We start from the raw sequence: 24,729 nt of genomic DNA, 5'->3' as shown, positions 1-24,729 counted from the left end.
TGGTTTACCCAGGAGCGGTAGAAGCCAGACGACCTCAGAATCCGAGCTAACACCGGCATTGCTCCATCTCTTTCCCAGTTCTCCCATTTATCTGCTGACGGACATCAGGAAAATGCTTAAAACCATTGGATTTCCTTTTTCTTGCCCTCCAAGCTATTCTACACCCTGGACCCACCAAGCATGGAGGCGCTCATGGAATGCTCAGAGGCCCAGATCCTTTGCTGCTCTGGGGCCTGAGGCTATAAAAGGGAAAGGAAAGGCCCAGACATCACCCAGCATGTGCAGGACAAGCCTGGCTCTGAAGATCCCAACAGAGCTCAGACCAGCTCCCCAGGGCAGTCACGGACAAAACCTAGTGGTGCCGACAGCCTCACTGGCCCTCTTTCTGACAGAGGGAGTCCAGGCTTAGAGTGTGGTGTGTGAGTGTGGGCGTTGGGGTCCTTGTAAGATAACAGTCAGAGACGCCAGTGTGGGGTGGAAGATGGAGACAGAAGTGGTTAGATTTGGGGACCTAACAAGCCAGATGTATGAGTCTCCAGACAATGCCTACAATACCACCAGATTCAAGCATTGTCCTGAGGAGACAGAGTCTCATTAGCAAAAATGCTTTTCATCAAAAAGAAGTGAAGGCTTCAGGTGTTTCACTGGTGGAGTTCTGCCTGCACTCTGTCGACCAGGGGCTAGGGGTGCACACGGCTGGGGGCCAGGGCCAAGGGTGAGGGGATCTGGGGGAGAAAGGGACACACAGCCAGTCAGGGAGCTGGGCTGGACAGAGCACACACTGACCTGTCTCCTGTCCCTTCCAGCTGCCACCTACGCCAACTACAAGAAGACCCCCCCGCCGGTGCCTCCACGGACCACCTCAAAGCCTCTGATCTCAGTGACGGCCCAGAGCAGCACGGAGTCCACGCAGGACGCCTACCAAGAGAGCCGTGCGCAGAGAATGTCCCCGTGGTCCCAGGACGGCCGTGGCCTCTACAACTCCACAGACAGTTTGGACAGCAACAAGGCCATGAGCCTGGCACTGGAAACAGCTGCAGCCCAGCGCCAGGCCGTGGACAGCCAAAGCAGTGCCACTCGGACCAGTGACAAGGCCATCCTGGCATCCAAGGCCGAGGAGCTGCTCAAGGGTCGCTGCTCCTCCATTGGGGTCCAGGTAGCCTCCCTCTGCCACCCACCCCATGTAGAATGAGTCAGCTCTAGCCACGGCCCTGGGGTATCAGCGTTCAGAACCCACAGCAGGACCCAGAAAGCACAAGTGCTGTGTGCATGCCCACTGCCAGCTGGCAGAGGCCCCCAGGGTGAGATGGGCCCCCTCACCTGACCCAGGAGACCCAGCTCACACCTGGAGATGCCCTCACACCCCTGTGCCCATACAGTGGGGAGAGGATGCTATCTGGCTGCACTGCAACTGGGGTTTGTCAGTTTGTTTTTGGCTCTTTGGTTCCTAAAGGGCTCTGGGGATGGCAAGATGGCACTGAGGTGGGCACGGCTGGGGTAGGGGTGTGGCTGAGGCCCTGGGTACACAGATGCCTTGTGGTTTCAGTCTGCACTGGGGTGATGCTGTCTGGTTAGGCCCTGGCTGTCCGTGGGTGTGGATGGAGCTCTGAGGCCCCCTCCTGCGCACGGTGGGTGTTGGCTGTGAATCTGCTTTAAAAGCAAGGAGGTGCTCTCAGTCCAGGGCAGCATCTCGTGGCCCGGTGTCACCCGCAGCAGTCCCGATGGCGTGGGGTGCAGGGCTGCTCCTCAGGCCTCGGCCAGCCCCATCAACTCTCGCTTCCTTTGCTCCTCCATTCAGCCCATGAGCAGTGGGTGTTAGAAGTCAAAGGCCTTCGCCCTGCAGGAGGAGGTGCATGGATCTGGCACTGACAGCTGGCCCTTAGCCCCAGTGGGGACAGGCAGAGGTGGGGACCTGGGCCACTGGCCTGCATCCCTGAACCAGGTCTCCACTGTGGCTTCATTGTTTTGTTTAGGATTCTGAATTCCCAGAGCATCAGCCATATCCAAGGTCAGATGTAAGTACTACCTCGGAAGCCACATGCGCATGACATTCATTCACTCCCTTCTCGGGTTCTTCATCTGACTTCTCTGTCCCCTCTCTGTCCATCCCTATGTGCCAGGCTCTCTGCTGGGCGCCCTGCCCTGCTGCACACCCAGGGCAACGCTGATGGTGCAAACCAGCCTGTAGAGGACAGGCCACGCTCACACCACACAGCCCACGGCACCTGGAGGTCTTGTCCCCACAGAGAGAGAGCCAGGTTTCACCCACCACTGCCATCAACCCCCCCCCCCCGACACACACACACACACCTGGGACAGCCCAAGAGCTTCTGCCACAGTCTCAGGCTCACCTTCTGTCTCCCCCACCCCTCTCTGAACAGCCTCCTCCATGCCATGTGAGGTACAAAGCCAGAATGTGCCTCTGCTTCTTTTCACCCCAGCACCTAGCACAGCACCTGGCACATAGTGAGTGCTAAGTAAACGTGGAGTATGTGAGTAGATGGTTGTTTGAGTGCGAGTCCCTGTGAATGCAGGGACGCAAGTGGGAGACTCCTTGAGCCATCTTTAAGAGTGGTTTGTTACTGGAGCTCATAACCTCTCACCATCGTCGAATTGAAATCAGTGGGGAAGCTGGGAAAGGGGGAAATCAAAGAAATGTCCAGATTTTAAAAAAAGATAGCCAAAGAAATTAGATAAGACTGAGAAGCTTTGTTCTTAAAGAGTGGAGAACAAAGACTCGGCGTGAGTGGACATGAAGCAGAACAGATTAAAGACATCCTCTGGGCTCCACAGACACGAAGCAGCTGCAGGTGACCGTGTCTGTGGACATGTCGCCTGTCCTGCTCATTCTGACAGGTGCCTGTCCTCCCTCATGGAATCCCATGGGCCTGCTGTTACTATTCCTGATCCGTGTGCAGGCAGAGAGCAGCCGGGAAGTCCATAGCTTGCCTGGTGTCAGAGCCAAGGCCATGGCCGAAGTCCCAGAGTCCCCGCTGCCCTCGCTGCCCTGCTTGCTCAAGTTGCAGATCCATGCTGTGCCAAGAGCTGGCCTGGTTCCCGCTCAGGCCCTGCAGGGAGGGAGCCTGCCCCAACCTGCAGCTCGTGGAGGATGGAAGCAGGATGGCTTCCCAACAGCCCTGGCCCCTCACCCATTTCCCACAACCCAGCTTCCTGGCCCCCTTGGCAGAACAAGGGAAGCTGTTCTTGCTGCTGAACACAGCTAGCAAACCCACAGCACCAGGCCCTGCTGGGGAGAACACGGCATATGGTGTAAACTTGCAGGCTGGAGTTAAATCCAGAGCAGACCCAGGTCTACTCCGCCTAGTCCAGTGTGGGGACCAACAAGGGACTCGCCAGCCATACAGCTGACACCCCTTCCCTCCCTGCCTGCCCAGCCTAGGCCAGTGGCCTGAGCCTCCAGTGACCTGGGCCTCCAGTGTCTGAGCCTCCAATGACCTGGGCCTCCAGTGACCTGGGCCTCCAGTGGCCTGGGCCTCCAGTGACCTGGACCTCCAGTGTCTGAGCCTCCAGTGACCTGGGCCTCCAGTGTCTGAGCCTCCAGTGACCTGGGCCTCCAATGTCTGAGCCTCCAGTGACCTGGGCCTCCAGTGACCTGGGCCTCCAGTGTCTGAGCCTCCAGTGACCTGGGCCTCCAATGTCTGAGCCTCCAGTGACCTGGGCCTCCAGTGTCTGAGCCTCCAGTGACCTGGGCCTCCAGTGACCTGGGCCTCCAGTGTCTGAGCCTCCAGTGATCTGGGCCTCCAGTGTCTGAGCCTCCAGTGACCTGGGCCTCCAGTGACCTGGGCCTCCAGTGTCTGAGCCTCCAGTGACCTGGGCCTCCAGTGACCTGGGCCTCCAGTGTCTGAGCCTCCAGTGATCTGGGCCTCCAGTGTCTGAGCCTCCAGTGACCTGGGCCTCCAGTGACCTGGACCTCCAGTGTCTGAGCCTCCAGTGACCTGGGCCTCCAGTGACCTGGGCCTCCAGTGTCTGAGCCTCCAGTGACCTGGGCCTCCAATGTCTGAGCCTCCAATGACCTGGGCCTCCAGTGACCTGGGCCTCCAGTGGCCTGACACTCTGAGCCCAGCCCTGGGGGAACACATGGTGCCTGCTGCATGGGGCAGTTCCGTCACTACACCAGTGTATGTTTTTGTGAAACTCCCGATGCTTCAGCTAGCCAGGCAGCTGTGACCAACAGGTTGGGGTCCGGTGGTGGGCTCTGCAATGAGGACAGTTGCCGTGAGGTCCCAGGCAGGCTCTGAGGTAGGGTCCCCAAGAAGTTTTGTGACGATGTCCGGCCAAGATGTGGGCACCCAGCTCACCCAGCCACCCTATCACCAGGCCCCATCCCTGCTTGCCCGCCAGGGCCCCGAGCCTGGGGCAAAGGGCCAACCAGTCACATTTGACGTGTGGCCATGGACGAAGTTTATCAAAAGTGCCATGCCGGCCTTGCACCGCAGAGGGCCTTGAGATGGGGCTTGTGTAGAAAGCAATGACTTCGCTCTGTCAAGGTTAGGCTCCTGTAGGAAGCCAGCATGGCGGGGGGCGGGGGGGTGGCTCTGGGAACCTTGCCCATAGCAAGGACAGAGCCAGCGTGCAGGGGTGGCCTGCCTTGCCCCAGCTCAGATCCCACCCATCAGTGTTACCCATGGTAACCCTTAAATAGACTACACCGAAGCCCCAGTCCACGCAGGCCCCAGCACACAGCCCAGAAAGAGCAGTGCACGGCCGCCCTGCAGGCCCCTCCCCACGGCCAATCGCTCTCCACACAGCTGCTGGCTGGTGTCTTTCCTCCCCATCATCAGGGCCCCAAACACGGCTCCTGCTTCTCTAAGGGCCATCCACAGCGCTCACCCTGTTCCCCCACACAGTGAGCTGGAAGAAGTGAGTGCTGTCAGAACCCCCAAAACCCCTCGGTGCTGGGAGCCAGAATTCCCTCCTGAAGTTCTACCTGCGAAGCTCATCCCTCCTTGGGTCCTGCGTGAGCTTGCTTTCTGTCTCGTCTCAGTTTCTGAATTAACAAATACTTAGCTCTTTCTGGTCCCATGGGGCCTTCACCCATCAGGAGAACTGTATTTTCCCTGAAAATTCTGTATGACAACGGCCGTAAAACTGGCAAAACCTGTCAAATGTGCTCTTACTTCCCACACACCCGTGACCTGTGCTCTCACTTCCCACGCACGCATGACCTGTGTTCTTACTTCCCACGCACGCGTGACCTGTGCTCTCATTCCCACGCACCCATGACCTGTGCTCTCACTTCCCACGCACGCGTGACCTGTGTTCTCACTTCTCATGCAGACGTGACCTGTGCTCTCATTCCCACACACCCGTGACCTGTGCTCTCATTCCCACGCACCCGTGACCTGTGTTCTCACTTCCCACGCACGCATGACCTGTGCTCTCACTTCCCACGCACGCGTGACCTGTGTTCTCACTTCTCATGCAGACGTGACCTGTGCTCTCATTCCCACACACCCGTGACCTGTGCTCTCATTCCCACGCACCCGTGACCTGTGCTCTCACTTCCCACGCACGCATGACCTGTGCTCTCACTTCTCATGCAGACGTGACCTGTGCTCTCATTCCCACGCACCCGTGACCTTTGCTCTCACTTCCCACGCACGCGTGACCTGTGTTCTCACTTCTCATGCAGACGTGACCTGTGCTCTCATTCCCACGCACCCGTGACCTTTGCTCTCACTTCCCACGCACGCGTGACCTGTGTTCTCACTTCTCATGCAGACGTGACCTGTGCTCTCATTCCCACGCACCCGTGACCTGTGCTCTCACTTCCCACGCACGCGTGACCTGTGCTCTCACTTCTCATGCAGATGTGACCTGTGCTCTCATTCCCACGCACGCGTGACCTGTGTTCTCACTTCTCATGCAGACGTGACCTGTGCTCTCATTCCCACGCACGCGTGACCTGTGCTCTCACTTCCCACACACCCGTGACCTGTGTTCTCACTTCCCACGCACGCGTGACCTGTGCTCTCACTTCCCACGCACGCGTGACCTGTGCTCTCACTTCCCACGCACGTGTGACCTGTGCTCTCACTTCCCACACACCCGTAACCTGTGCTCTCACTTCCCATGCACGTGTGACCTGTGTTCTCATTCCCACGCACATGTGACTTGTGCTCTCATTCCCACACACGTGTGACCTGTGTTCTCATTCCCACGCACATGTGACTTGTGCTCTCGTTCCCACGCACGTGTGACCTGTGTTCTCGTTCCCATGCATACGTGTACCTCTACTCTCGTTTCCCATGCATGTGTGTTCATGATTCTCCTGAAGACGCTCAGAGCAGGGAAGAAAAGGCAGAAAATGGCATTGCTGCCGACAGACCTCCCTGGCCAGTCCAGGATGTAGGTGTTTGCCGCTTCCCCACTGAGCAATGATGCGACAACACTTAACACGTTTCCTCTCATCGCTCTGCCTGCGCCCAAAGTTGTAGCCTTCTCATTCTCTAGAGAAATAGACCGCGTAAAGACTGAAGCAATAAGCTCTGTTCTACCTTCTTCAGCTTCGTTAGTCACTGAAGCAGGCTACATGCTGTGGACACACGTGCTCGTGTTCATGCTGTCTGTGGACACACGTGCTCGTGTTCATGCTGTCTGTGGACACACGTGTTCGTGTTCATGCTGTCTGTGGACACACGTGTTCGTGTTCATGCTGTCTGTGTACACATGTGTTCGTGTTCATGCTGTCTGTGTTTGCATTCATGCTGTCTGTGGACACACGTGATCGTGTTCATGCTGTCTGTGTTTGCATTCATGCTGTCTGTGGACACACGTGATCGTGTTCATGCTGTCTGTGTTTGCATTCATGCTGTCTGTGGACACACGTGATCGTGTTCATGCTGTCTGTGTTTGCATTCATGCTGTCTGTGGACACACGTGATCGTGTTCATGCTATCTGTGTACACATGTGTTCATGTTCATGCTGTCTGTGTTTGCATTCATGCTGTCTGTGTACACACGTGATCGTGTTCATGCTATCTGTGTACACATGTGTTCATGTTCATGCTGTCTGTGTTTGCATTCATGCTGTCTGTGTACACATGTGTTCGTGTTCATGCTGTCTGTGTTCGTGTTCATGCTGTCTGTGGACACATGTGTTCATGTTCATGCTGTCTGTGTTTGCATTCATGCTGTCTGTGGACACACGTGATCGTGTTCATGCTGTCTGTGTACACATGTGTTCATGTTCATGCTGTCTGTGTTTGCATTCATGCTGTCTGTGTACACACGTGTTCGTGTTCATGCTGTCTGTGTACACATGTGTTCATGTTCATGCTGTCTGTGTACGTGTTCATGTTCATGCTGTCTGTGTTTGCATTCATGCTGTCTGTGGACACACATGATCGTGTTCATGCTGTCTGTGTACACATGTGTTCATGTTCATGCTGTCTGTGTTTGCATTCATGCTGTCTGTGTACACACGTGTTCATGTTCATGCTGTCTGTGTACACGTGTTCATGTTCATGCTATCTGTGTTTGCGTTCATGCTGTCTGTGGACACACGTGATCGTGTTCATGCTGTCTGTGTACACGTGTGTTCATGTTCATGCTGTCTGTGTTTGCATTCATGCTGTCTGTGTACACACGTGTTCATGTTCATGCTGTCTGTGTACACGTGTTCATGTTCATGCTATCTGTGTTTGCGTTCATGCTGTCTGTGGACACACGTGATCGTGTTCATGCTGTCTGTGTACACGTGTGTTCATGTTCATGCTGTCTGTGTTTGCATTCATGCTGTCTGTGGACACACGTGTTCATGTTCATGCTGTCTGTGTACACGTGTTCATGTTCATGCTGTCTGTGTTTGCATTCATGCTGTCTGTGTACACACGTGTTCATGTTCATGCTGTCTGTGTACACGTGTTCATGTTCATGCTATCTGTGTTTGCGTTCATGCTGTCTGTGGACACACGTGATCGTGTTCATGCTGTCTGTGTACACGTGTGTTCATGTTCATGCTGTCTGTGTTTGCATTCATTCTGTCTGTGTACACATGTGTTCGTGTTCATGCTGTCTGTGTACACATGTGTTCATGTTCATGCTGTCCATGCTCGTGTTCACGCTATTCATGGACACATGTGTTTGTGTTCATGCTGTTGTCTGTGGACACACATGTTTGTGTTCATGCTGTCCGTGTTTGCATTCATGCTGTCTGTGGACATACATGTTCGTGTTCATGCTGTCCGTGTTTGCATTCATGCTGTCTGTGGTCACACGTGCTCATGTTCATGCTGTTTGTGGACACACGTGTGTGTGTTCATGCTGTCATCCGTGGACACACGTGTTCATGTTCATGAGTAACCATGAAAGGTTTCCATGTCACAAGTAAATCACTACCCACCGATTGTTCTTTTTCCAGCCCTCTGTCCCCTCACCTCACACACGTGTCCACATTTAAGATGTCCTTTCAACCACCTTCCTATATCAGAACAAGACATTTATGGTAAACCTTTTCATACTAAAAATATGTGCTCTCTCATTAAACGTATGTGTGCAAATTGAATTCCCCCACGTCATACAACCAGAGCAGTACAACACAGTCACCTTTGCTGGGCTGTGCAGACAGGTTATGCAAGAATATGGATGTGAAGATGAATGTGTTCACAAGTGTGCACATAAATATGACTGTGGTTGTATATTTTATAGCATCAGCGTAGTAGTGACACAAAACCCGAAATCATCAACTCACCCCACCGATTGATTGGCTCACACTGGGGACACATAATTGTGTGTAGGTGGAACACAGGCGGCTTCCTGGGTCCTGGCAGGGAATTTTAAATATGGTGAATTGTGTTCTGATCTTCTGGTGGGAAGTGTGAATAATCTCCATGTTCAGCAAGACACAACAGTTCAGGGCCACTTAAACCAGAGGGAACTGTGCCCCCAGCAACAAGCTAGGACCGCCCCTGTGTGCCTCCATCCCACAGAACGCTGTGGACGTCCTCTGGCTGACTGGCTGTGTGAACTCTGTCCCACCTCTGGCTGTCTGGCAAACACCATTGATGATATCCAGCTCCACACGTGTTTAGAAGTACACTGAGGAAATGTGGCAGGGGGAGCTCTGGCTATCCTGTGGCCCCTAGTGGTGGGAGCAGAGCAGGGCAAGAATCTCAGCCCCCGGCAAAGCTGGTGTCCTTGGAAATGTCAGGCACCTTCTCTAGTTCCCAAGCTCTCAGCAAAGTGAGTGACACTGTGGGGTTGCTGTGTGGATGACGGCCCCAGTGTGTGAGACCCTGGCCTGTGGAGCCTGCCATGTAACATTAGCACAGCTGAGGCCACCACGCCATCCAGCTTCAGCCCGCTCAAGAATTGGGCTGGGGGAACATGCAGCACGGGTCACCCATAGACCCCTGCCAACATCAGAAGCGTGACACCCACCATGCTTGTTGAGTGCCTCTCAAGGAGTAGCAATTTTTAATAGAAAAAAGTGTTTGAAAACTTAGGCTGGGGCAGGGGACTCAAGCAGTCTAGTGCAAGTGCAAGGGGCTAAATTCAAATCCCAAAGTAAATTAAACTAAATTAAATTAAAAATGGGACTTAGTTATGATTTCAGTTGGGAGTCACAGTCCTGCAGATAGCTTAAGTGAGATGTTTGTGGGTGGAGAAAGAAGAAAGGGCAGCTCTGCCGAGCTTGATTTCAGGGCCTTTCTGCAGGGACTCGGGGAGACGGGTTGTTCTGTTCTGTTCTGTTCTGTTCTGTTGTTTTGAAGCTGTTCTGTGCTAGCACTTCTTGTGTGGGAACTCTGCATGACATGATCACCCACACCCGTGGATGGCACTCGAGGCCGTCCGGCATCCCGGGAGGCCCCACGGGACAGGCCGGCCTCTGCGTTTCAGTGAACTCCGCATGCTTCCCCTGTCTCTGTCCGTGGGAGGCACCATCGGTACTTGTTTTCTGTTGACACGGGCCAGGCCTCGTTCACCCTGAACCCCCTTCCTCCACTGCAGGGCGGGATGAGCACTTTTATGTCCTGCGCTAACGCAGCCCAACCCTGCCAGCTCCTGCCTGAGCTGCACTGAGCCACTTAATTTGCATGGGTTCAAAAGACGGAAGTCAGTCTTGAGTTCAAGTGGTTCTGTGATTCTTGATGAAAGCCAGTAGCATCAATGTGAACATCCAGCCCAAGCGTCTCCCCGGGTGACCCAGACCAGGCCCAGGTGCCCTTCACCACACACACGCATAGCCATAGCAAAAGAATGGACGAGAGAAAACTCCTGGGCCCGTGACCCATGTTTCAGCTCTAAACCGAGACTTTCTGTGTTGAATTAGGTGGAGACAGCCACGGATTCGGACACGGAAAGCCGAGGGCTGAGGGAGTACCACTCAGTCGGCGTGCAAGTAGAAGACGAAAAGCGGTAACTCACCCCCTTCTGAATGGGCTATGGGTGGCTCACACCACAGGGAGGGGCAGGCCATAGAACCACACTTGCCATGTGTACCACGCAAGTGTGAATTGCCATGAGCCTAGGTCTTGTTTGTGCAAGAGGCCAGGGACGAGTTCTCTTGGAAGTGATTTACCACCTGTGAAAGCAGCACAGCTCCAGTCCTGGCAGTCAAGTCCTGCAAGGGAGAAAACAGTCTGAGGGCAGAGAAATACGTCTCCCTGCCTTCTGATCTAAAAGGAAAGGAGAGACACAGTGCCGAGACAGAGAAATAAGCAAGAGAAAGAGAGAACGCAGCGGCCTCAGCCCGTGCGTGGAGGTGTCTTGCTTCCAGGGCAGTAGCAAAGCCATAGAGCACAGACCTCGATGACGAAAGCATGCTTGCTAAGAAGGGCAGAATGAGCGTCTTAGTTTGCGCTGGAGGCATAGAGGCTGCCCACCACAGAAACCAGCACCAGTGGGAGTTCTGCATCATGAGCCGCGAGCCGTGGTTCTCACGGTGCCCGGGACCTAACGTGGCAGTATCTAGACCCGAGGCCCAGGGCTGGGTCGTCGTGGCTCCAGCCTTGTGGCGGGCAGGGAGCTGGCCCGAGGGTCTCCTGGGGCAGTCGTGACCCTCCTGAGCTCTTCCCCCCTCCTTTCCCAGGCACGGGCGTTTCAAGCGCTCCAACAGTGTCACGGCTGCCGTCCAGGCTGACCTGGAGCTGGAGATTCCCCAGGGCCATGTCACCATGGAGGACAAGGGCCTGCAGTTTGGCTCCTCCTTCCAGCGGCACTCGGAGCCCAGCACGCCGACCCAGTATGGGGCAGTGCGGACTGTGAGGACACAGGGCCTCTTCAGCTACAGGGAGGACTACAGGACGCAGGTGGACACCTCTGCCCTGCCCCCGCCTGACCCCTGGCTGGAGCCGTCCTTGGAGCCCGTGGAAACAGGGAGAATGTCTCCATGCCGCAGGGACGGCGCCTGGTTTTTGAAACTACTGCATACGGAGACGAAGAGGATGGAAGGCTGGTGCAAAGAGATGGAGAGAGAAGCAGAGGAGAATGATCTCACGGAAGAAAGTAAGATGCTTGTGAGAGAAAGCAGGATGTCCTGCGATGCTTTAGATGGTGACTTCCCAGTAAAGCTAGTAAGCAGATGGCAGTACGAGCGGGGGGGAGGCGTCAACGTTTGAGTGGGAGAAGATAAACAAACGTGCCCAGCACCTCCCTCTCAGGCCTGAGAAACCGTAGAAATGCACACACAGAAAGGCCAGGCTGAAGCTGGCAGAGGGTGCCTTCCCTGTGCGTTGTGCTTTGCTTTTCTCCATTAGGTGGGGTGGTGATGGGATTCGTGGCGCTAAACCCTTTCTCAGTAGCAGAATTCTCTCATATTCCACTTACCATTCTCTTGAATTGTGGTGATAATTGTGGGGCATTTTGACTGTGTGGCCCCTGTGTATGAAATCTTGCCATAGTGCTGTGGCAGACAGGAGTTGTCCAGTCAGCTGTGCATATACTTCCCCCACCGTGTGACCGTGCAGGCCAGGGTCCCCTCCAGACCTTCTCACATTCTCCTTGGCTGGCTCCCTGCTCTCTGCTGCTCTTCCAGGAGGTTGTGACTCAGGACCCTCCTGCCTGTCCTCTGCTTGGAAATCCACAGAGGGGAGGGGGGAGGAAAAGGGAGGAAGGGAAAGGGGGATGGGGGAGAGAGAGCGAAAGAGGAAGGAAAGAAAGAGAGATGGACTGATTCAGAAAAAGGTGACATTTGCTAGATCTCAGCCCCATCGAGTGCCTGTATTTGGTTCTGACGTTATTTGAATTTATACCATTCAGGGACATGCTGGTCTTCCTTTGGCAGTAAAAAGCCCTGAGAATCCTGTTGCTGTAAGATAATGCAAGAGATAGTTGTGTGATCGTTATTATCCACGCTTCATGTGCACTTTGCCTTCCATAAGGGCCGTGGTTTTGAAGGAAGTGAGTCCTTGGCTGGCTCCATTGATGGAGGGAGGACTGGGGAAAACTCAGGCTGCCTTAATTGAACACTTACTAAATGCTGGGTCTCTGCTCACTGCTGTGCGTTTGTGGATGGCCTCTCACCATTTCAAGATGGGTTACTATTGCTGTCATCAAAGAGCGCCTCGGGCCTAAAGTGCATGTCTGGCATGCAGGGGGCCTCGACTTCTATTCCCAGCAATGGCAAAAAGAAAAGAAAAAGCGCTAAGAAGAAAGGAAGTATCGAGAATTCAATGCCTTTCCCCCTATACACAAAACACCCAGTGGAGCCAGGATTCCTTGTTGAGGGCCTGGCTGAAGGCCAAGCTTCCGAGCCGAGCCTCTGAAGTGACTGGAAGCCCCGGGCCCTGGTCTCCCTCCTCATGGCGCCCTCCTCATGGCGCCCCCCAGGCTCACGCCCCACTTCTGCCGTGGCAGCCAGTGCTGGCTCCTTCCCTAGGCGCTTACTTCTGGGTGCAGGACAGCGGTAACAGAGCTGGAGTCTGAGAACTCCAGCCAACCGGACAGGCACGTGTACACGCACGCCATGGCCACAGGAAATTCAGAAGGGACCGTGAGGAATCAACTCTTTCTCCAACTGAGGATTAAAGACCTGACAATCATAGGTTTCAATGCTGAAGCACTGTCATAAACTATGAGTATCTTCTTGGCCGGGAGTGTGGTCTAGTGGTAGAGTGCTTGCCTAGCACACACAAAGACCAGGATTTGATTCCTCGGGACCACGTATAGAAAAAAGCTGGAAGTGGTGCTGTGGCTCAGTGCTCAGGCCCTGAGTTCAAGCCCCAGGACTGGCAAAAAAACATATGATTATCTTCTCTTCAGTGCCATCTAAAAAAATCTCTGGAAACCAGGAAAAGTGCTGTGTACACACTGTGGCATGAAGTATGCAAACCCTGGCTTGACCGTTGTCACACACTGGGGAAGCACAGCATCATCTTAGCAAGAAGTCAGCTGCTGCTTCCCCCAGCTGCAGTCCCTAAATGTGGCTTTTAACCTTTCTGAGCCTTTGGGATCGTGGTCTGGACTCTCCCACTGAGCCATACACTCGACAGCCATTTACCGGGCAGACCTCTCAGCAAGAGACAAATGCGGTGCGAAATGAGTGAGGCACAGAACAACCTGCCATGGGATAGGGATAGCCGGCGACAGGAGCCTTGGCAGGAAGCTGGATGCCGGTGGCCTGAGAAAGGAGGGAAAGTCCTGCCCACACTTCCAACTGAAAAGGCCTGTGATCGCTTCAGGAAGCGGGTGGCTTTGGACTGAATTCTCATGGCCCAGCCACTGAACAAGCGTGAGGGAGGCGTAGACACAGGTCTTGCAAGGGACAGAGCTTGTGTCTGGATTCTGTCTCAGAAAACAGCTATTCAAACCTGACCTTTCATACCAGCCTATGAAGAGAGACTGACCCGTCTCAGTTCCTCAGGCTTCATCACTCTCTGTTCCTACGGGAACCAATGTCACTCCTCTTCTGCTGTCATGGAAGAGTTCAGGCTTTTTGAATGGAGTGATTGCATTTAATGTTTATTCCACGAATGGTGTCTGATACGTTGCCTGGCACTGCTTACTCTGCAAACAAGAATGGAAAGGGAGGAAGAAGAGGTGCACAACGCTAATGAAGGTCTCTGCAAGCCTCCCCTCAGCCAGAATCCTGGAGACTCGGCTGTGAGGCTGGGAGCTCCTGCCCACTGCTCTGAGGCCACCAGACATGTGGCCTTTCTTTGCATGCTTCTGCTCCCCAGCTTTCAACTGCCACATGAAAAGGCTCGGCTGGGCAGGAGCACAGGCGTGTGAGTGGAAGGCACTTGGCATTTGTGGCTTCATCCTCTTGCTGGCAGAGGTGACAGGACACCCACCATGTCCTTCGTCAGATGCCTTGTGCAGAAACCCCCGCACAACTAACCACGTCCAGAAATTTCCCTAGTGACGCTTGAAAGGTGGCCTCCAATTCTAGCTTTAATTTTTTGCAAGAGCTAGAGTCATTGATCTCTGCATTTTTAAGAATAGAGATTAAATTTAATGGTTTATTAAGCCAAAACCCTGAACTCTAAATACTGAAATTTCCATTACATGAAATAATGTTTGTCTAAACTGTAATTTGATCCTCATAGTCCACTGAACTGATTGAGCAAGTCTAGACTTATTTGATTCTCTGTGGTTAATGAAAACTATGGTGAGCCAAATGCAAAGTCTGTTCGTGTTAAGTCACACTGTGCAAGCGCCCCACCCTCAAGACAAAAGTGCTGCTGAGAACCATTATGGGATTCAAGTTCAGGAATTTTTGTATTAATGATGTTAAGCTAAGTGGTTAAGGGCAAAAGATGAATTCAAAACTTAGCGCAGCTCCTGAAACCAGTGAAGCACACTGCAAAGCTGCAAAGACTTTATCCTGTAAATGCACTGGGCCCCTGCCCTGAGACCTCAGCCAGGGAAGACATTACAGACAGACCCTTGGACTGGTGCTGGGTGTCTTGGCCTGTATAGCCCCTCCTCGAACAGCTAACGACCAATGTGCAGCAGGCAGGCTGAAGGACCTCTGAAATTCCCACATCTAATCTGAGAGTCCTTCTACAGGCAGGATGAACCTGAGCCCTGAATCACATTAACACCAGAGCTGGGGTCAGAGGTTTGGCATTGGCCCTCTCAGGCCAGTGTCTGTGGTGAGACACATTCACCCTTGGTTGACCAGCATATCTGCTAGAGGGGTGCTCACACAGAGCCAGTGGCAGAACCCAGGGTAACCCCAAGACAGGACAGGACAAGGGTGAGGGGCACAAAACCAACCAGGAGCTACTCTTCGAGTCCAGTGGGAGTCGGACGTGAGGGTGACAGTGAGCAGAGTAGATTGCCATGTGCCTGAGCGGCTGCAGGGCCCGGGGTGACAGGGCTTGTGTGGAGGTAGATCCCACTGCCTGCAGAGTTGTGACAGGAGCAGTCCAGGAACTGCTCCAGAGCAAGGGCTGGGCTAGGAAAGCATCAGCCTCCAGTAACTGCTAAGAACCCAAGGAGACTCCATGCATCTTGCCCCAGGAGGAAGGCTGTATGCCAACACCATAGGAGCTCTGCAGAGAGAGCCACAGGAGAACATCAGGCTTGGAAATCCAGATGACCATTCAAACTGTGAATTCTACAGTAGCCTCCTTCGAATGCTGAAATATCAGAGTACTGTAAATGTTCTTCTGGTGCTTTGTAAATAATAGTAATAATAATAACAGAGTTGGAAATTATAGAAGGTGCATGACAAATTAACAAAGCCAAGTAAGCTAATCAATTTTCTTTGGACATTAAAGGCCAGGGATCTATCGGGTTCTTTGCAATTTTGCATTCTGTTGAGCACCAGTCCCTATCTGCAACTCTAGATGGAAAACCATCTAAACTATGACAAAATTAGGGGAGTGAAGTGGAGAGAATAAATTGAATTTTCACTTCAAATTCCCTACAATTATGAAAAGCTATTTATGCTGGGTATCAGATAGCATCATCTCCATTCACTGAGCAGCCGAATTCTTCTGCCATTAACCAGCAGGTCAGAGCTATACTCTTTGAGATTCTTTATCTCTCACTGACACTTTTCAATTTATAGCCTTTATAATAGCTCTCCACTACATTAAATCAATACCCGGCATGGCCCATCTATTCATGTTGTGCTAAAGATTATAAATTGAAGTCCTTTTTATTAATACTCCAGCAGAATTCCCTTTTAAGAAAAATATTAAAATTAGACATTAAAACTTCATATTTTATAAGATTCATTGGCTTTTAATTAAAATTTAAAGAAACAGTAAAATAAGGGCATTTTATTCATTGTTTCTGTATTTTTACAGCTTCAATTTCATTAAAACAAGCCTCTTTAAATATTTCCACCAATTACTCAGGTAAAAAATACAAAAGAGGGCCAGGAGATTGGCCTAGTGGTAGAGTGCTTGCCAAGCATGCACAAAGTCCTGGGTTCCATTCCTTGTTACCAAATACACAGAAAAAAGCTGGAAGTGGTGCTGTGGCTCAAGTGGTAGAGCACCAGCATTGGTAAAGCTCAAGGACTGTGCCCAGGCCCTGAGTTCAAGTCCCAGGAGTGCCAAAGAAAATCAGCATCATGTCTTCCTTGGAGTTCCACCTCCCAAGATATCCAGCAAACCCCTCAGCCTGCACCACATCACCTGGACACAGCAAACAGGAGCTTCCACAGCCATCTTCCAGCAAGCCTGGAAGAACTGACAAACTAGCAGCCTGGCATGTTTGCTGGAGGGTCGTTTTCTGTGTTCTGCCAAAAATTCTGACTGGGAATCAAAAGAGAGCAACTGAGCAGGCGGCTGAGCCGTTCACTGGCCGCTAGAGCCAGCAATGCTCTGTGGACAGACTGCAGGAAGGGAAGCCTACCTGTGAAGTTCCCTCCAACACCAGGCCAACGAAGCGCCGGACACTGAGCTCTTGGCACTGCCACGGCCGCCACAGCTCAGCCCGTCAGTGACGGGGACAGCACAGTCAGACTGAGACTGGAACTCCATGAAGACTCCAGGCAAAAAGAAGTCGCTGTCGGGCCAGCGGTAAGAGAGCAGTTGGTCAACTCCCAGGGCATCCTGAGAATGGCGAGCATGGGTCTATAGCGCTGCTGCTTCCAGAATATTCTGTGCTCACAGCCGACTCTGGTTGGGACAGGAGATGGAGGAGGAAGGATGAAGAGCTCGAGGGTGCTTGGAGAAAGAAGGCTTCCCCTCCACTTCTTGGACCACCTTTCAGTCACACGACCTAACTCCACAAGCCACGTGCCTCTATTCCTTTGATTTGCTAAATCCTTTGCATAATAAAACTGTACTTGACGGTCTTTGAATTTCCTGTTGGATTTACAAAATAAACCGCATGAGTCAGGAGTCTGTAGCTGGAACTGAGTCCTCACACCTCACACCACTGGCAGCGAGGTTGTGCCTAACTGATTGTTGGTAAGGGTCGGGGGGCAGGCCAGGGAGCTGCTGTGGTGGTTCTCACTGGCCTCCTCTTTTCAGGCATCTGGAGCCTCTGTGTGGCCCCTCTGCACCAGAGCAATTTCTTTGTCCCAGTCTCTTCTCATTCATGAGTTATCATCCGAATCCAGTTCACCGGGCCTTGGGGATTCCCTGAAAGCCCAGGACGGGGAGGTGGTGTGTAGTTCACCAAGCTTACTGCCCTGAGCTTACTGACCATGTGCAGGAGTCGGGGTGCCCTATAGACCGGCCACCTTCTGGGCAGATCGTCACCCCTGGTGTCCACACCGCTAGCCCTGAGCTGTGGTTTCTTCGTGATCTGGGGATGCAGCTGACAGAGGACCCTGCAGTAGCCAACACAGGCTGCGGCTCCTCTCAGGTGGAGGGGGGGAGTCTGCCTCTGCCTGAGCTAGCCCGGTCCTGTCCTAAGCCTGTTCTGTCTCACAGTTCTCGGGAAGATCAGAAGTGCTGTGGGGAGTGCCCAGCTGCTCATGTCCCAGAAGTTCCAGCAGTTTTATTGGCTCTGCCAGCAAAACATGGTAAGTGCAGTCCTGGCCACCGGAAAGCCCTGTGATGCCAGCCAGCTGCTCACGGTCTCCCCAGGGCATGATGGGCACAGAACAACCCTGGGAAAGTTCACAGGTGAAGGCCCCCACCCCGGCCCCAGAGACTAGAGGCCTGTAAGTCCAGTCCCCAGGCCCCCCAGGAATGGCTCCCTAGAGATGAAAATCTAGTCCCCAAAAGATCCACACACCTGGCCCCCAGGTCCCCAGCCCCGGCCCCCAGAGGACCCTCACCTTGGCTCAGTGAGCAGCTGGGCCCAGGCTAGAGGGGAGGGGAGGGATGAGAAGAGCGTTTAGTGTTCTGCAGCATAGGGAAGAGCTGGGGCTTGGCTGCGAGATCTTCTCCCAGAAAACTTCAAACAGGAGATGCTGCTACCTTGGCCGAGGTCGCAAGTGAACAAAATGATCAGAGACTGCAGGAACATGGAGACATAAACCACCATTGCAAGGGGAGGGCAACACTGAGGAATGATTCGGGGTTCCTTGGGCAGGGTGCCAGTCCCGGGGCTTGAACTCAGGGCCTGAGCACTGTCCTTGGGCTTCCCTCAAGGCTAGCACTCTACCACTTGTGCCACAGCACCACCTCTGGTTTTGTCTATGTATGTGGTACCAAGGAATCAAACCCAGGTCTTGGTGCATAATAGGCAAGCACTCAACCACCCGGCCAAACTCCCAGCCAGGCTTTCTATTTTGTAGTCAGGATGCGGATGTACAGCCCATGAACTGAATTTGTGATGTGGTAGGTGACAACCTCGGGTGTTCTGACTGTCCCAGGCAGGAGAGCACATGTCGGGCGCACATGGTTATGCACGAGTGTGTATGTAGATCGTGATGCATTCTTTGCATCTATTTGCATTATCACGTGTACACAGGTACACTTTTCTTTGACTAAAAAAGTATTCACATAATTCCATGAGAAAAGGCCACACATGAAGCATGGCTCTTCATAGGCAGTTTTGTAATCCATATGCAGATTTTTTTTCACACCTGGCATTGATGGCAGAGACTTTGGTTGGATTTTTAAAGACATTTTGAAAAGGAAACAGAAGCAGGGTGCCAGTGGCTCACCCCTATAATCCTGGCTTCTCTGGAGGCTCAGATCTGAGAATCACTGATCAAAGCCAGCCCAAGCAAGGAAAATCTGAGAGACCCTTATCTCCAGTTAACCACCAAGAAGCTGAGAGTGGCTCAGTGCTAAAACACTAGCCTTGAGCACAAAAACTCAGGACTGGTACGCACACATGCATACTTTCTCCTCTCTCTCTCTCTCTCTCTCTCTCTCTCTTTCACACACACACACACACACACACACACACACACACACACACACGCACACACACACCCCTATTCATCTTAATCTTGCTGGAGCTTTCTGACCACTTCCTTCTCTCTGGGGAGGACAGGGAGAAGGGGCTGAGGCAGGCCAAGCAGGAGAGACCTGCTAAAAACACAGCCAGTGCTTCTTCCTCGAGCCAGAGGTTTAGAGTTCACAGGAACACTATCAGCAGCTACAAGTTTTCAGCAGGCGGCTTAGCGTTAAGTGAAAGGAATGGCCTGGCATGCCTTTCCCAGACCCTTCCCAGGCATCTCCGAGGTGAGGATGGGTGGGTAAATCACCAAGTAACCACAGTGCGGGCTATGGCATGCCAGACAGGACTCGCAGTCGGGCTCGTGGAGCTGCCGGGCCTGCGCCTGCAGATGGCTGAACAGTGAGAGGCTACCCCCTAGTGGCTCGACGGAGGAACTGTGGCTCCCCTTTGGGGAGGAAATGAGAGCACGTGCATGGCCAGCATGGTCATTTCCGCCTCTGATGTTCACCTGGAGCTGGTGGACGCCCGCCTGCTCAAGAGCAGAGGGGACAGGGCCTAGAGGGCGGACACCAGGCCAGGCTGAAGGACTTGAAGGCCAAATATAGGTTCCCCTCCCAGGCAGTGTGGACCACCGGTGACTAAGCTGGAATGCCCCAGCAAGCGAATTCAGGCCTGTCAAGCCGACCCCGCAGCAGCTGTGTCTCAGGGTCAGACCCGGTGGAACTGCGTGGTTTGGGGGAAAACGTCTCCCTTTGGACCACTGAGAGCCAGCGCAGCCTGCCTGTGGCTGGTGTGGGGCAGCGGCACTGCCAGTGAGGTCACTGTGCCCCTCAGGAGAGCCGCTGACTCGGAACTAAGATGGACGAGAACAGCCCCGGGGCCCTGCCTCCATCCCCCCACGGGCACACTGCCGATACCCTGCCTGTGGAGAACACAGGGCCCTCGCAGCTGAGAGCCCAGAACCCTCTCTGCCAACCCCACCCGGCACTCCCACACAAAATCAGGAAGAGAGGCGCACAGGGTTTGAAACCCGGATGGGCAGTCGGGGGACCTGGCGTGTCCCCCGGCGGGGTTGTCCCTGGAGGCCCACGCTGGGCAGCCAGGCCTCTGCCCTCCCCTAAGGGCCCCTCGGGAAGGTGGCCCCTGAGTGCACCCCGTGTGTCTCTGCTGCAGGACCCCAGCGCCATGCCCAGGCCGACGCCCCAGGACCTGGCTGGCTACTGGGACATGCTGCAGCTCTCCGTGGAAGACGTCAGCATGAAGTTCGATGAGCTGCACCAGCTGAAGCTCAGCGACTGGAAAGTGCTGGACTCACCCGAAAGAAAGGTAATGGACCCCGGCGCGGGCACACAAGCCGGGCGGACAGCCTCCAGCCCAGCTGCAGAAATGGGCTGCTCAGAGTGCCACCGTCAACACAGGCATCGGCCCTAGTTCATGCAAGCTCAGACCTTAGCTACGCGTGTGCCCTGGGCATGCGCAGACGGGGTGGAAGCTCCGGGCCTGTGACCCACAGTGTCCTCCTTGCTCAGGGACACTGACCAAAACCATTACATCTGTAGTGGCATTGCTTATAGAGATAAATCCTCCGAATCACTTTTATCAGACCCTTGTAGGAATTACACGAAATAACATGATTGCCCTCCACAGCTGAAGTGCTCAGCCTGGCTGTGATTGGGGTCTCCTGTCGCAGGGCCTGCCAGTTGCATGTCAGCTGTGGGAGACTCTTTGGCACCTAAGCTTGGTGGCTGGGTTCAAGGGCATGCTCTTCCCGGGAATCCCTAGCTCAGCCTTCACCAGGCAGTGTGCGCCCCGAATCTCAGCCCTCACGCCACGGAGATGGAGGACAGGCCTGCGTCAGCCCCGCATGCACAGGAGACACAATCTCAATTGTTTCCTAGACAGACATCATCCAGTGGGGGGATATTTAGCATGTAGGCGAGGATAAATGTCTGGATGACTGGAAGAAAGCCATCCACACCTCCCAAAAGGCGCCAGGGGCAACGGCTGGGCTGCAGGCCAGCAGCCATCGGTGCCACCACAGAAGGCAATCATGATGCAAGGGGGAAAGGCACAGGAGGCAAGGAAGCCTCAGAGGAGGCAGCACACACCCTCCTCACACGTGGCTTGGCTGAGGTGAAGGGTGGGACGTAGTGATCTCGGAGGAAAGGTTATCCAGACGGGACCCTGACGTAGAGCTCTCCACGGGAGCCTCTGCATACCATGCCCCTCTGTTCTCAGTCCTCCATGAGGTATCGAGGAATCGAGCCCAGGTCTAGACCTGGGTCTAGACAGAATTGTGTTTTTAAGTAGCGGGAAGGCTTTGATGAATCAGTTACCCCATGGCTTCTGGAGGCAGGCTTTGCTTCTCGTCTGCTGGCAACATACATCCCGGGAGTAAAGTGTCAGACAACCGCAGCAAGCTTCTCACCCACACTGTCCCCAGCAAAGGCCCAGGATGGGACACGGGGACCGGACATGGCGGGGTGGGGGCTACAGTGTCCCCAAGTGATCACCTTCTCAAGAAGGGGGGCTTTACTCTCTGCCCTGCACCCCTCCTGGGCAGGAGCCATAGCAAGGCAGATGCAATGGCAGAGGACCCCCCCCCCAGCTTTGACCTTCAGGAACACATGCGCGATACCACATGCCACCCCTCCTGGAGCATCTGCAAGCATTTGCTGCAGAACCGTGAGATTATCCTTCTGAAGAGGGCATATGTGGATTTGGGCATGACTTATTTGAAAATACAAACGTAAGTTCGGAAAAGTTGTTTTGCTACCATACAAGCAGAAAAATGTGTGTGTGTGTGTGTGTGTGTATGTGACTGTGTGTGTGTCTGTATGTGTGTCTGTGTATGTGCGTGTGTGTGTGCGTGTGTCTGTGTATGTGCGTGTGTGTGTGCGTGTGTCTGTGTGTGCGTGTCTGTGTGTGTCTATGTGTCTGTGTGTGTGCGTGTGTCTGTGTGTCCGTGTGTGTGCGTGTGCACACACGCACACCATTAGCATCATTAGGGGTTTAGGTCAGTGGTTTGGCTGGGGCTCCCTGGGCTGCCTGCCTGTGTATAATGGTTTTCAATGATTAAAAAGCCCAGGTCTACAGTGCCCCCCCCCAGAGCCCCACAACCAGCAGCTGAGACCACTGCTTGTGATGTGGAGGCCAGGGAAGTCCCCCACCCCCACCCCCACCCCCGCCCCGTGGCCACCATGTCCTCGCTGCCCTGCCCCTGGGTGAGGTGAGGAGGAGGGCAGGCATGGAACAATGCCAAAGCAACACAGAGGTTACAGAACTGACTCCCCTCTGTGTAAACCTCACCCCGGTCTCCTCGGCCTCCCTGGAAGAGCTCTGGGGCCTTGAGCAAGCCATGCCCCACACAGAAGGCCAAGCTGTCAGGAGCCAGAGGGACTTAGTGGAAGGTGGCCACAAGTGCCAGGGCCGGAGGCCCGAGCCTGGCATGGTGTGTGCTCATTCTCACCTCTGCTCTGACTTCACAGGAGGAAAGGAAGGTCCCCCCTCCGATACCAAAGAAGCCCCCCAAGGGGAAATTTCCCATCACAAGAGAGAAGTCCCTGGACCTGCCCGACCGGCAGCGCCAAGAAGCCAGGAGACGGCTCATGGCCGCCAAGAGGGCGGCCTCCTTCCGCCAGAACTCGGCCACGGAGAGAGCGGACAGCATCGAGATCTACATCCCCGAGGCCCAGACCCGGCTCTGAGGACGTCCGGGGCCACTCGCCGGGCTTCGTTCTTTTTCACAGGACGCTTGTACAGTTTGTTGCCTTCCTGGTAGTTTTTGTCTCCCCCCCTCTCCCCGCCACATGCGCCCTCACCCCGAGTTCTCCGAACCTCAGGCACCACGGATGCTTTGGACCCCACGTGCAGGGCGTCTCCGATGGCTGACTCACAGCCGGCTCAGGCCGACAGGCTTCCTTCCCCTCCTGGTCCTCGGAGGAGCACAGCAAGGCCTCTTCAGATGGGCCCCAGCTGACACTTTGTTATTTATATTTTTATAAATTGTGAGGTAACTAGAGGTAAGAACAACACATAACTACAAATGGGTGCATCTCACCACTCCCAAGAGGCATTAGACAGCCCAAGTGGAAGGTGCTACAACCTGAAGGGCAGGGGAGACAGACCCCAGCACTCCACTGGCCTCCGGCTTCCTTCCCCGAGCCCCGCTGGCCCTCCGCCCTCCCTGGCCTCCGACTTCCGTCCCTGAGCCCCGCTGGCCTCCGGCTTCCTTCCCCGAGCCCCGCTGGCCTCCGGCTTCCTTCCCCGAGCCCCGCTGGCCCTCCGCCCTCCCTGGCCCTCCGTGTGGCCACCGGAAGTACCTGGATCCTTGTGTGGCGCTCCAGCGATGAGAAGGGCCTGCGGCCTTCCAGCTCACCATGCTGTGGTCCTCCAAGATGGCAAGGCCGAATCCCCCAAAACCACCCAACACAGCGTCTGCTCTTTGAAAAATGGTGTGAGAGTTCTCACAGGGACAGATGCCTCAGATGAATCACCTGGAATCTCAGAGAGCCTGTAGTTCAAATGAAGACAGACAAGTTGTCCACTTCCATGACAAAGTCATTGCTTTTGGTGATCCCTTTGTGAGTTAAAACATCACCCGTAGCATTTTCTTTAAATTCACCATTCATGCTCCATGTGATTTGTTTAACTTTGTGTTGCATATGTTCTCAAACTGCTTGATCAGTTGACTTTTCAGGGTATCCTCCTATAAAAAAAAAAAAAGAAAGAAAGAAAGAAAGGGTTGCTTGTTGAAAAGGACAGTTGTGGTGTTGTAAAAGTATAAGAACTATGAATGTGAATGGTAAGTATATCTCATTTGAAATGGCAAAGAAGATGATGTAGTTTATACCTGTATTTTTCCAGAATTCCTTTGTCCTATGCAGTACTGCTAAAGTTAAGGGTATATTTTCTGCCTGGGCTCAATATGGAGGGAAACAGTCACCCCTGGTGACCTCCAGCTGTGGAATGTTAACAAGTAATCCGTGTTCCTGACTCTGGAGGGCAGCAGGGACCCATGCATAATGACAGCTTCCATGTCGCACCCCTGAGGCCTGCGGGGGAAGAGGCTGGGACTCCTGCTGCACCAGGCCCTGAGTTCTGGCCTCCTCCAGGAGCCCAGGGGTTGGCGCCACACCAGGTCTTCCTTCTTGCTGCTTTAAGGAACGCGACGTGGGCAGCCATGGGGGGAAAGCTCTCCACAGCCCTGTAGCACTTTGTTTTCTCTCCCGATTCGCACTTTAAGATGTGCCCGGGCCCCGGTCGCCGAGGCCTGGGACGGACAGGACGTTCTGGGCGCTGCACTGCCCTTTCTCACAGCTGTCCCCCACCACACATGGGGAGCCTGGGTGCAGTCTGTGTTGACACTGCAGCATGTCGAGCTTCGAGTTTTACTTTTTTAAAGCTGAGTAGTTACGATTTCCCTGTTAGAATAAATCCCTATAAATTGAGCCTCATACCTGGTATATATTTTACCAAACAGCCTTAAAATATATTTGG

The 24,729-nt window shown here is 53.9% G+C and overlaps 1 protein-coding gene across 1 annotated transcript in view; it reads left to right on the top strand.

Annotated features, from left to right (window-relative positions):
- Dlgap2 (DLG associated protein 2) overlaps positions 1-23,446 on the top strand; it is a 496,365-nt gene extending 472,919 nt beyond the window's left edge. The window contains exons 10-16 of the mRNA XM_090353712.1: positions 807-1,156; positions 1,974-2,015; positions 10,295-10,380; positions 11,054-11,469; positions 17,805-17,896; positions 20,404-20,556; positions 22,719-23,446. Of these exons, the coding sequence (XP_090209838.1) occupies positions 807-1,156; positions 1,974-2,015; positions 10,295-10,380; positions 11,054-11,469; positions 17,805-17,896; positions 20,404-20,556; positions 22,719-22,937 (1,358 nt within the window). The 3' untranslated portion in view covers positions 22,938-23,446. The remainder of the gene's footprint in view (positions 1-806; positions 1,157-1,973; positions 2,016-10,294; positions 10,381-11,053; positions 11,470-17,804; positions 17,897-20,403; positions 20,557-22,718) is intronic.
- Positions 23,447-24,729: the final 1,283 nt, after the last annotated feature.

This window comes from Megascapheus bottae, chromosome 20, assembly GCF_031878675.1.
Source record: "Megascapheus bottae isolate mThoBot1 chromosome 20, mThoBot2.hap1, whole genome shotgun sequence".
NCBI classification, from domain to species: Eukaryota; Metazoa; Chordata; class Mammalia; order Rodentia; family Geomyidae; genus Megascapheus; species Megascapheus bottae.
Note: the sequence above shows the minus strand (reverse complement) of the source record. Positions and strands in the feature narration are given on the sequence as shown.